We start from the raw sequence: 11,697 nt of genomic DNA, 5'->3' as shown, positions 1-11,697 counted from the left end.
CTTCAGGCCATGCTTTATTTTGTCAGTTAAATCATCACGAAAGTCGGAGTTTGTGCTTTGATGAGGAAAAGAAAGAAAAGCGAACGAAAGAGACAAAGAAAGCCGGCCACACTTTAACAAGACCCAGGGGCGTGTGGGAAGCATTCAGCAGCAACTGAACCCGTCCTTTGCCTTTAATCCTTCTGTCCGATTTGCAAAGATGCGTGGACTTTACTTAGGTGGCAAAAATGGGATGAGGAAGCCCACCCCCACCCCACCCACCCTGTCCGCAGATCAAGACTCTTCTGGATGGACAGGAGCAACTACAGGCCATGATTTATTTTTATTTTTCTTCTTCTTCTTCTTTTCTGGCCCATTGGCAAACATACCCAACAGAAGCCAGAAAGGCTGCAGATGATGTGTTAGCAGGCAGTGAAGGTTTTCCAAAAGAAGTTTTTACACGGAGCTTTGCGATCCCGCGGGCCGAGGTGCGGCGTCTGCCCCAGCATCCAGGGCTCGTCCGGCAGTTTTCTTTCCAGAGGGTCCTCGAAGTTGGGAAAAGCCGCAGCGTCACGATTGACATCTACTCCGTTCAGCAGCCCTGCTAGCATTTTCCAAGCGAGAATTTTTTGAGCTTTGGATTGCTCCTAGAGTCGCGAAGGAGGCAGGAGAGAGGGAGAGAAAAACAGAGAAGGGGCTGTTAATAATAATAATAATAATAATACAGTTGAAAGGGACCTTGGAGGTCATCTAGTACAAGCCCCCTGCTCAGGCAGGAAACCCTACACCATTTCAGACAGATGGCTGTCCAGTCTTTTCTTAAAAACCTTCAGTGATGGAGCATTCACCACTTCTGGAGGCAGGTTGTTCCACTGGTTAATTGTTCTAACTGTCAGGAAGTTACTCCTTAGTTCTAGGTTGCTTCTCTCCTGGATTAGTTTCCATCCGCTGCTTCTTGTCCTGCCTTCAGGGGCTTTGGAGAAGAGCTTGACTCCCTCTTCTTTGGGGCAGCTCCTGAGATACTGGAACACTGCTATCCTGTCCCCCCTCGTCCTTCTCTTCGTTAAACTAGACAGACCCAATTCCAGCAGCCGTTCCTTATATGCTTTCATCCTTGTAGGAAAGGGGTTGTCCTTTAAAGGGCAGGGGGAGAAAAAAAAACCGGGGGAATTCACATAGAGATCACGATAACCACATCCAATTTCAGATCTGGAAGACAAACCCCTTCCTCTTGATCCAGGCAGTCCTTGACTTAACGGCCACAGTTGAGCCCGAAATTTTGATCGCTGAGTTTTGCCCCACTTTACGAACTTTTTCTGCGGTGAAACAACTGCAATGGCTAAGTTAGTCACACGGTTGTTAAGTGAATTGGGCTGCCCCCCCATTGACTTTGCTCATCAGAACCCGGAGCACCGCAACCGTCATAAATATGAGTCAATTGCCAAATGTCTGAACTTTGACCGTGAAACCATGGGGGTGCTGCAATGATCGTTAAGTGAGCGAAACGGCCATAAGTCACTTTTTCAGTGTCGTAACTTCGAGCAGCCATTAAATGAACGGTTGTAAGTTGAGGACTACTTGTATAAGGAGAACGCCGTAGAAATAACACCTCTGTGGCATTTGTTTCTCCTCCCAAAGGAGTCCTTTTCATTGTCTGAACACGGACTGAAAAGCTAAACACGACTGGATCTGGTTTGAACCCAGGGCCGTAGGCTAGAGCAGGGGTCTGCAACCTCGATAACTTTAAGACTTGTGGACTTCAGCTCCCAGAATTCCTCAGCCAGTTATCGAGGTTGCAGACCCCTGGGCCAGAGAGAGAAAAACTGAAAAAGCCTCCCTGAAGCAGCAACCCCATTTGCAAGCCAGCCTCATTCTGTTTCCAGCTGGCTTCTCCCCAGAAGTCGGGCTTGAGTTCACGTTTCCCGACGCAACAGGTCTATCTGAGGTTTTATGCTCCTCTCTCCCTGGATGGGGACAACACACCACGGCCAACTTGCCATGGTCAACTCACCCTGGGACAACTGGCTATGGGACAATTCCAGAATGCAATGATTTAAAATGACGAAAAACACATTTTCGTTTCTGGTCGTTCACGTTTCGTTTTGTCCCTCCTTTCGCATCCTTTCTTTAATGATTCTATTCCACCGTTTCTTCGACATTAGTGCAACGCTTCTCCTGTGGCGAGTTATCCCGTGGCCATTTGTCCCTCCCAGCTTCCAAGGCTGGTGGGGATCAGACAACTGAATCTCCTCCCAGTTGTCTTGGAATATCTGGGTTCAAACGGGGCGGGATCTACTAGATCAAAAGACATCTTTTGAAAAGGTGTCCTTCCAATACTTTTAAGAGCCATCTGCAGTGGTCGCTGTGACACGGGGCTGTCCATGGTAAATCAGAATATAAGAAAGCAGCTAATTCTACGCTTTCAGACTCTGCGTAGGGAGGATTCCTCCCTTCCCTGCTCCTGCTCCTTCCAGCTGGAAGTGCCTGGATTTAAATTTTCTATAAGCAGCTGGCAACCCCCTAACATGTAGATAAAGTCCATTCCTAACCAAAGCACCAACAATTTATGGCTCTCAAATGGATTTGGAACACCACTAAAGATGCAAGAAAGGTTATTTAGAAAATAATCTGTCCTAGCCTGCTTTTGTCTTGGGGATAGCCTAATGAGGCAAGGATTCTGCGATTCTTTTCAGACTCTGTGTGTGTGTGTGTGTTATCTCTTCCCCCTTTTCTTCTGTGGCGAGAGGACACACGGACTGGCTTTTGAGGGAACTCAGAAAAGCTGGCGTCGTTATTCTTTAAAATTCTATTACTCTTCCTTCTTTTTTTCCAATCCCCAAGGCAAGATTTAAACTAAAAGCTTAGAATAAGGCTCTCTTCTTTCTGATCAGTTATTCTTCCCCCCCCCCTCGCCAATACCTGCTTGCTTTGTCTCTGATTTCTTCGCAGGGACCACCTAACGCACACCCCTCATTACGAGAAAACCTTTTTCATGCACTGACGTCCCACCAGCCAGAAGCACGGACTATTTCATTCTTCTTCTTTTAAAGCCCTTTTCCTTAAAATCCTCCTCTTCCTAAGAGACTGAAAGAATGTCATTTTTTTGTTTGTTTGTTTGTTTCCAAACTCACCCTGCTGGTCTGTGCAGAAAAGTTTTCTTCTCCTGGCAGGGCAGCTGAGCTCATACTCCAGGTCAGCAGAAGCACCGCCACAAACCTGCCCACCGTCGGCATGACGGATAGATTTCGGCAAAGCTTTTGCCAGAGAGAAGCGGTGAGAGGCAAACCCGCTTCAGTGTATTCTGCCTGGATGCGGCATCTCCTTTTATAAAAACCTCTCTGAGTTGTGCCAGTTGACAGGAGCCGGGAAAAACCTTCTCCTAAACCAATGAGGTTGGAGAGAAGTGGCAGCATCAGCTGTTTGAGGAATGAGAATCGGCAATGCTCCAGATGTAGGTCCAACCCCAGGGGATACTTATGACATAACAGCAGAAATGAGGGGGGGGGAGATCATTCCACTGGGTGATGTTGATTGAAATTAGACAGACTTCCCCCCCCCTTTACATTCTTACATCTGGAAATCGAGAAAAAAAAAGTTCCAGAGCTGTGTAAAGAAACAGTTGTGTAAAGGCAGCCAGGCACCTTGCGTTCTTCTATACCAGTGGTTCTCAACCTGTGGGTCAGGACCCCATTTGGGGTCGAACGACCATTTCACGGGGGTCGCCAAACAACGCAGTCCATTTTTTTCCCCCTTTTCCTTAGCTGTGCTACTCCCTTTTATTCTATTGGTTTTGGAAAGCCAATAGAATAGACTCTCTTGAATAGAGTCTAATTCTATTGGCTTTCAAAAGCCCATAGGAATCGTCCAGGCTGTCTCTGCCCTGCTGAGCCCACCAAAAGCCCCATTCTGCAAACGGTGCTGCTGCACCTGTTGAGTAGTCCTCGACTTACGACCGGTTGAGTAGTCCTCGACTTACGACCGGTTGGGGGTCGAGGCATTAAAAAGGTTGAGAACCACTGTTCTATACTTTTTTTTCTTGGACAAAAGGCTGAGTTTTGTAGATTTTCTCCCCCCTTTCCTCCTCCAGAAGCAGAAGCGAAAGCAGAGATAAAAATACTCAGGGCGTTTACACGATGCACAATCCTGTGTGTTCAGAAAGAACGTGGTTTAAAGTAAAACATGCAAAACCAAAGAGACTCTTTAGGATCAAGGAAGACTTTTTCCTCCTGGCGGGGCTGATTTCTACCCCAAGAGACCAGAATTTGTGGAATCATTTGCCGTTTTCTTCCTCTTGCATGACTCGTGAGAGAGGCTAGTTTTATCCAAGAGTGAATTGCTGACAGGGAACTGTATAAAATCTGGTCAGGGGCCGTAACCATTGATCAGAACGATAGAATAGAAAGTGTTCACCCTGCGCCTTCAAAACAGCATCCATTCTCTTTTTCTCCCCTCCCTCGGTTAAAGTTTTTAGTTGGTTAATCTACGGCTGACATTTAGCAACTTTATCCACCTGTCTTGTTTGGTGAACAAGCTTACTGTTTGTGGTTTCCTTGGGCTGGTGAGATTTTTTAGAACACCGTCTCCCTTTGCCTTATAAAAGCGGTTCAGAATACAACGTAAGCTGCAAAGCTGAGCCCAGAGCTGCGATGTTCCTTGAAAGAACATACCAAGGAAAATTGGATTGGCTGCTAAACGGCAGTTTTAAAGAGCCCCATCCGTTTGAATTGCTGGATAAAAATTAGAAATAGCCAATAACTGAACGCCCAGGAAGGGAACTTATGTAAGATATCTCTGTAGAAAGTAAAAAGCTAAATGTCTACGGAGAATCATCCAGGTTGTGGCTGTCCCAAAGATGCTTTTTCAGGAGACAACTGGACGTCCTTCTTTTTCTTTGGAGATGTGTCACTTCACATCCAAGAAGCTTCTTCAGTTCTGACCGGATGGTGGGGAACAGAAGGATTTATGCTCCTTGCAGACAGCTGGTCATTTGCATCCTTTGAGAGAGTCGTTGAGGCCACTTGGAGGTTTGTCTGTGTCCTCAGGGTCACCTGAGTGGTGCAAATGTATGTGGAGCCTTCTTGGAACTACTGAAAGAGTTGTGGTTATTGTGGGCAAAATAGGAGGCAGCAGCATTAGCTATGCTCACCACCTGGGATTATATAAAATAATAATGCCATTCCAATCAATGACGATAATAAAATAATGTAGCTGACCTCTGACACCCTCTTAACGTACATTTAACTAAACAAGAGAAAGAAGACCTTTGGACAGGTTTCCTAGTCTTACGCTGCTTGTGTTTTTCTGCAGTTTTGGTCTCTTTCTGTAGAACTGGAGAAAGGCAGAGAAAATTACTGGGCGGAAGGAGAAACTGTGAGGAAATGTTGCAACGTTAGAGCACAATCACGATCCAGTCACATAACAGCAATTGTGCAATTGGCTGGTGGATGGATTCTCCATTGTAAGAGCCTTCTGGTGCTATGCAAGATTCAGTTGCGGAAGGTGGCCCTTTTTTCAGCACCCTGGAGAGAGGCAGGAGAAGGAACCTGGCTGAACTGCCAGATTTTCATACAACCATAGAGTCATAGGCCTGGAAGGGACCTTGGAGGTCTTCTAGTCCAACTCTCAGATGTCCACTTTTTTTCTTTCAACACCCACAACGTCAGGAGGCGAACTGTTCCCTTGATTAATCCTTCACCCTGTCCACTTCCTCCACTGCCCTCTGCTGCGATGGAGAACAAATGGATGCCTCTTCCCTTCCCGGCTTTTTCAAATAATGAAAGCCGGCTATCGTGTCTCCGCTGGTGCCTTCTCTCCATTTAGGCCAAACATGCTGAAGAGGCTTCTAGGATGAGAAGCGACACGTCTTCAAAGACAACCCAGAAAGTCCAGTTGCCTTGTGAAAAAGCAAATTTGGGACAACTATGGCCTGGATGACTGAGGATCTCCACAGACATACAGGGGGAGACTGCAAACATACACACAATAGGGCTTCACCCTTCCACGAGATTCCCCCAGGCCCCATGGCAAAAGCAGGTTTTGAGTTCTTCTCAGGCACCCACAGGGTAAGGGTCACCCTCCCTTCACAATTTAAGAGGCCATCCACCTCCAAATGAATCTGAACACCTTACCCTAAAAGCAGAAACAATCACATAAGAAAAAGAAAAGGAATGAAGACATGACATCGATGCTTTAAGACTCTACTAAGCATGCTTTATTCTGTTTTATTCCTTTAGAAAAATCACAAAAAAGGCTGGACTCCTGGTTTCCTTGTTTAAGATGCCCCAATTTTGTGGGTCAATGAGGCTGGCATTTCAATTTCCGCTTTGTCAGAAGAGTCGTAACTGGGAAAGGCAGCATTCCAGTTCCAATCATCACTCTGGTCTGTAGATTTTTCTGCTTCATCTTTTTTTGGTTCCGCCGTCACTTCAATCAAAGGCTTTTTCATAACCTTTTTAAATGATTTCCAAGTTGCTTTAATCTGTTAACAGGAAAAAAGAGGTGTTTCCACTTTACAAATAGTCTCTCCTAAAACCTTTCAAGTTAAATTTCTTGCCACATGTCTCTGTTTGAAATATTCTGACAATTATCTCAGGCAGATGAGCCTGTGATTAAGTCAAGTCTCTTTACTGCAGTGGAAAACAGGTGAAAGAAAGACCGGCTTTACTTGTTTAAAATAAAACAAAAACAAAAGCTTCTCAAATAAAAAGGAACTAAGGTTTATGGATGTCCTTGACCATCCTGACAAAAATTCCTTGTATTTCTAGGCAGGAGATGGCCACGGAGGTTATTATTCCACTGAAAATGTTGAGGGGCCAAGCCTGGAAAAGAAGTTCTCCCATGAAAAATATCCACAGCCTGGTAAGATTTCTGCTTCTGAACCTCCTTTCCTCTTTTTGCTAAAGCGAACCTGAAGTGCTCGGAATTAAATTAGAACTGTGAGGTTTTATGGATCACCATGTTTTCCAAATTGCTTGCCGTACCATGTCTTTGAATGCACATTGTTTAATGCCGGTTTATGAGATCCCAGGTAGCTTTTTCCCCCAGATACTTTTGGGTGGGCTCTTTTAATGCCAAGTGTATGAGATTATGGGTTTCCTTCAACAGGGCACTTTACCAGTGTGTTAGAAAGGTCTGTGCAGAGATTAATCCCTACTGTGCCTGCCAAAGAAGTCAATTCACAGCATGCAATAAAGAAACAACCAACCAACCAAGAGGAATTTGAAGAGAGACCGTTCAAACATGGGGTGGAAATTCAGACAACTGTTTGTTGCAGTTTTGCATTATGATCAACTTAGGTTTTAAATACAGGCTTGCACCAGAGAAAGAAATAGACCCATAAACTCAAGGAACAGCAAATGCTGTCAGTCCATCTACCTACCACGCCTTTACTCCAATGTCCTTTAATGCTTGACTTTTCCTTAGACTTTTTTTTCGATTTACCCTCTGCCTGCCCAGTTTCCATAATCAGAACCAGGAGCGCCACTCCTAGCAGGACAGGAAGTAACTTCATGGTGGACCAAAAGAGCTGGAATCAACTGAGCTGAGTGGAAAAAGCAGGATCCAGTAGAAGCTGTGCAGAGGGCGAGAGTGGCTCCTTATATAGTCTTCGCTACGCTCTGTTGACCGACCCCCACCTGTTCCTGGACTCGACCCAAATTGAGTACCTACTGAGCTTGTTCTATGGACCGTTGGGTGAACTGCAGTCCATGAATTGCTCCATAAATGGTCCACATTGTGTTCTAGGAAGAGATCGAAGATTAGTTGGGGAAGAGTAGAAACAGTAACGACAAAAGGAATATCTGGATATGGCTTCCACAGTCAGGACGAGGGTTGAGGTCTTGTTGAACCCCCAACTCTACTTCGCAGACATCTGGTCCTCCACTCTGACTCATTCCCCATCTAACAGAAGAATGGGGTCACAAATGGTGATCCCCTCACCACTGGGTCCTGCAACTGCGCAGGGGTTGCTAAACGATGGCGACTGGGAGTGCCGCATCTGCCCTCGTGAGTTGTAGCAGTCACGTGACCTCCGGCTTTGTGACTGCATCACTTCCTGAGGGCGAGACCCAATTATCATGGCTAAGCAACATTTACAGTAATACTAGAAAGACGGGAGAGAAGAGTGCAACTGTAAAAAATGTACATTTTTTACACAATGTAAAATGTACACGATGTAAAAAAGATGCGGAGACTCTAGAAAGAGTACAGAGAAGAGCAGCAAAGATGATCAGGAGACTGGAGGTTAAAACGTACAAGGAACGGTTGCTGGAATTGGGTCTGTCTAGTCCAGCGGTTCTCCACCTGTGGGTCGGGACCCCATTTGGGGTCGAAAAACCATTTCAAGGGGGGTCGCCAAACAAGGCTGCCCGCCATTTTTTCCCCCTTTTCTTTGGCCACGCCCCTGGCACCCGGTGATGTATAAGTGGTTGGGGGTCACCACAACATGGGGAACTGTATTATGGGGTCGTGGCATTAGAAAGGTTGAGAACTACTGTTCTAGTTTAACGAAGAGAAGGACAAGGGGGGACATGATAGCTGTCTTCCAATATCTCAGGGGCTGCCCCAAAGAAGAGGCAGTCAAGTTATTCTCCAAAGCACCTGAGGGCAGGACAAGAAGCAACGGATGGAAACTCATCAAGGAGAGAAGCAACCTGGAGTTAAGGAGGAATTTCCTGACAATTAGAACAATTAGCCAGTGGAACAACCTGCCTCCAGAAGTGGTAAATGCTCCAACATTGGAAGTTTTTAAGAAGAGACTGGACAGCCATTTGTCTGAAATGGTATAGGGTCTCCTGCTTGAGCAGGAAGTTGGACTAGAAGACCTCCAAGTCCCTTCCATCATCATCATCAGTAGTAGTAGTAATCGTAGTAGTAATAGTAGTAGTAGTAGTAATATGTATACAGAATACAGGCATTTCATGGGCTCTGCTCTTCCACAGGGCACGTTTTGAGAAAGTTTGCAGACGAATTCCAAAGGTTTGCAACCCGTTAATCAGAAAAATAAGGTATTATCATTTTATAATCCTAAAATTTGAAAAAGCTTTTAACTGATGCTACCTGCAACATGTCTCCCTTTGAAATGTTCCGGCAATCATCCCAATCCGACGAGCAAGGGATCAAGTCAAATCTCTTTGCTGCAGTGCAAAACGGGGGAAAAAGATCGCCCGCTTTGCTGGGTCAAAATAAAACCAAAAACAAATCTTTATCTCTGGAAGGGAGCAACTAAGATTTAGTGATGTGAGGTTTGAGGCAACCTTATATCTCTTGCAAATTCTGATTTTACTGTTGCCACCTGTATTTGGGTGCAGATTGTTTAATGCCAGTTTATGAGATTAGAAATAGATTTTTCCCAAGATTTATTTTCGTTTGCTTGCACTCATCTCTACTCTGAGGTGTCTCTCATCGTAGTGAAAGGTCACGTAGCCAACATGGAAGCAGAAGCCTCATTCTTAGCGCTACAGCTCCAGAAATTTGGGAACAATTATGAGGAATGAGGCGGGGGGGGGGACGGGGGACACACCTCTCGCGTGTTCAATGGTCCACTCTTTAAACTCTTCATTTAGGACCCATTTGTCCAGTAGGTACAGAAAGAAAGAAAAAAATAATGATTACCATGCTTTTTAGTCATAATTATGTTCCAGATGACTTCTTCCTGTTTAAATACTGGCTGTTAATTCTTGCTTTGCTTTATTAAGCATCTATGACTCAGTGGAGAAAGCAAAAAACGGGCACAAAAACGAAGGCTCTTCTTTGAGTTGCTCTCTTTGGTGTCAGCTCCCTTTTTCAGGTCACCTGGGCCTGACACTGCAAGCTGCCCCTGGGCATAGCTTTCTCACTGACGAGGGGTGTGTGTGTCCAAATCAGGCCCTTAGTAGTTCAAGGAGGGGGTGGGTGGTTAGAGAGGAAGGTTCTGCCTCGTCCCTTTTCATAGCCATCACCTGCCAGGTTGAGCAAGGCCAGAAGCCCTCAGCAGCCAAACAAGAGGCAAAAATGAAGATAATGATGCAAGACAAGGAAGGGACACCCAGCCCCCTAATTGATCTCCCTCTCCTTGACTCTGAGTCCTTCGTGTTCTGAAGAAGGGCTCCATTGAAGGGCTCACCGTGAATCCCACAGGAAGAAGTATGGTCCCACAAGACCCTGGAGCACAGACTGCATGTTGGGCTATTGTCAAAACACAGCATCTGCGCTTAGTTTGCAGCCAGTGTGTGGTGTGAACCCCCTAAATTAGACCCCTTAAGCCATCCCCCTAATCTGATTGCTAAGCCACGGGGATGCCCGTCCTATCAACGTAGTCAGTGCTCTCCATGCAAGCCCCTTTCACGGCTGGCTGGTTTCCTTTCTGCCAGTCTGGAGTCATAGTGCAACTGATTGTCTACTGGGTCCCCAGTTTTGTAGTTAGGTAGTGTTGGAACTTTACAATGCAGGCTGCTTGTGTGTACGTTCAAGGTACATTTTTATGAACTTATGTCGTCTATTTTGAGGCAGGCCCGAGGAGAGTGTGATCCTGTGGGAAACTAGCAAGTTGGATTGGACGTGTGAGTTCTGAGAGCTCCAGGTTTGGAGATTCTCCATCAGTAGAGTAGGCCACTGTAAGGAAGATTGGGTCACCCTCCCTTCACAATTTAAGAGGCCATCCCACTCCAAATGAATCTGAACACCTTACCCTAAAAGCAGAAACAATCACATAAGAAAAAGAAAAGGAAGGAAGACATGACATTGATGCTTTAAGACTCTACTAAGCATGCTTTATTCTGTTTTATTCCTTTAGAAAATCACAAAAAAGGCTGGACTCCTGGTTTTCTCATTTAAGATGCCCCAATTGTGTGGGTCGATGAGGCTGGCATTGCAGTTTCCGCTTCGTCAAAAGAGCCATAATGGGAAAGGCAGCATTCTACTTCCCATCATCACTCTGTAGATTAAAGTGCTTCATCTTCTCCCAATTATAGGCCATGGATTCTTCAAAACCTTTGCAAGGAGGTCTGTAAGATAGTCTTTGAGTTTTTCCTTATACATTTTCTTAAGATAGTTTTTGGCTTTTTCCTTATACTTTTTGCTGTGTTTTTTTAATTTTTCCCAAAAGCTTCGAATCTAGAAATAGGAAAAAGGTGTTAAAATTTTACAGTACTGGCTTCTAAAATTTCAATACCTTTCAAGTTCACTTTCCTGCTCAATTTCTCTCTTTAAAATATACCTCTAATTAAGTCAAATCATTATACTGCAATGTAAAGCAGATGAACATATTGCCCACTGTCCTTGTTCAAACAAAGCAAAAAAAAACAAAACAAAATCTTTATTTTTCTGGAAGAGAAGAACTAAGATCTTTTTTGATGGCTTTTACCATCTTGACAAAGTTTCCTTATATTTCTAGACCAAGGATAGTTATTATTCTATTGGCCAAAGATAGATATTATTCCATTGAAGAAATTGAGGCACCCCAGCCTGGAAATTAAGTTGTTTTGTGAAAACTGTCCTCAGGCTGTTAGGATTTGCAGTTTCCAGCTTCCTTTGCTCTTATTTTGCTAAAGTAAAGCTAAACTGCCTGAAATGAATTTAGCCCTGTGAGGTTTTATGGATCCGTATATGTTTTTACAAATTCTGGTTTTATTGCTGCGTCCTGTAAACTTCATGTGTGCACATTGGTTAATGCCAGTTTGTGAGATTACGGTTTCTTGCAGGTTCCTTTGATGGGGTGTTTTACCAATGTGTGTGTTTTAC

At 44.8% G+C, this 11,697-nt stretch overlaps 1 protein-coding gene across 1 annotated transcript; it reads right to left on the bottom strand.

Moving 5' to 3' along the window:
• Positions 1 to 273: 273 nt before the first annotated feature.
• LOC120319245 (somatostatin-2-like) lies at positions 274 to 3,289 on the bottom strand. Its single transcript, XM_039367896.1, has 2 exons — positions 3,111 to 3,289; positions 274 to 626 (listed from the first exon to the last, which is right to left on the bottom strand). Exons 1-2 carry the CDS (start codon positions 3,210 to 3,212, stop codon positions 402 to 404), a joined length of 327 nt encoding a protein of 108 aa, XP_039223830.1. The 5' UTR covers positions 3,213 to 3,289; the 3' UTR covers positions 274 to 401.
• Between the last annotated feature and the right edge of the window lie 8,408 nt (positions 3,290 to 11,697).

This window comes from Crotalus tigris, unplaced genomic scaffold, assembly GCF_016545835.1.
Source record: "Crotalus tigris isolate CLP2741 ecotype Arizona unplaced genomic scaffold, ASM1654583v1 scf7180000020588.15403103151:6194809, whole genome shotgun sequence".
Lineage (NCBI taxonomy): Eukaryota > Metazoa > Chordata > Lepidosauria > Squamata > Viperidae > Crotalus > Crotalus tigris.
The sequence above is the reverse complement of the archived record's forward strand: the minus strand, read 5'-3'. Positions and strand labels throughout refer to the sequence as shown.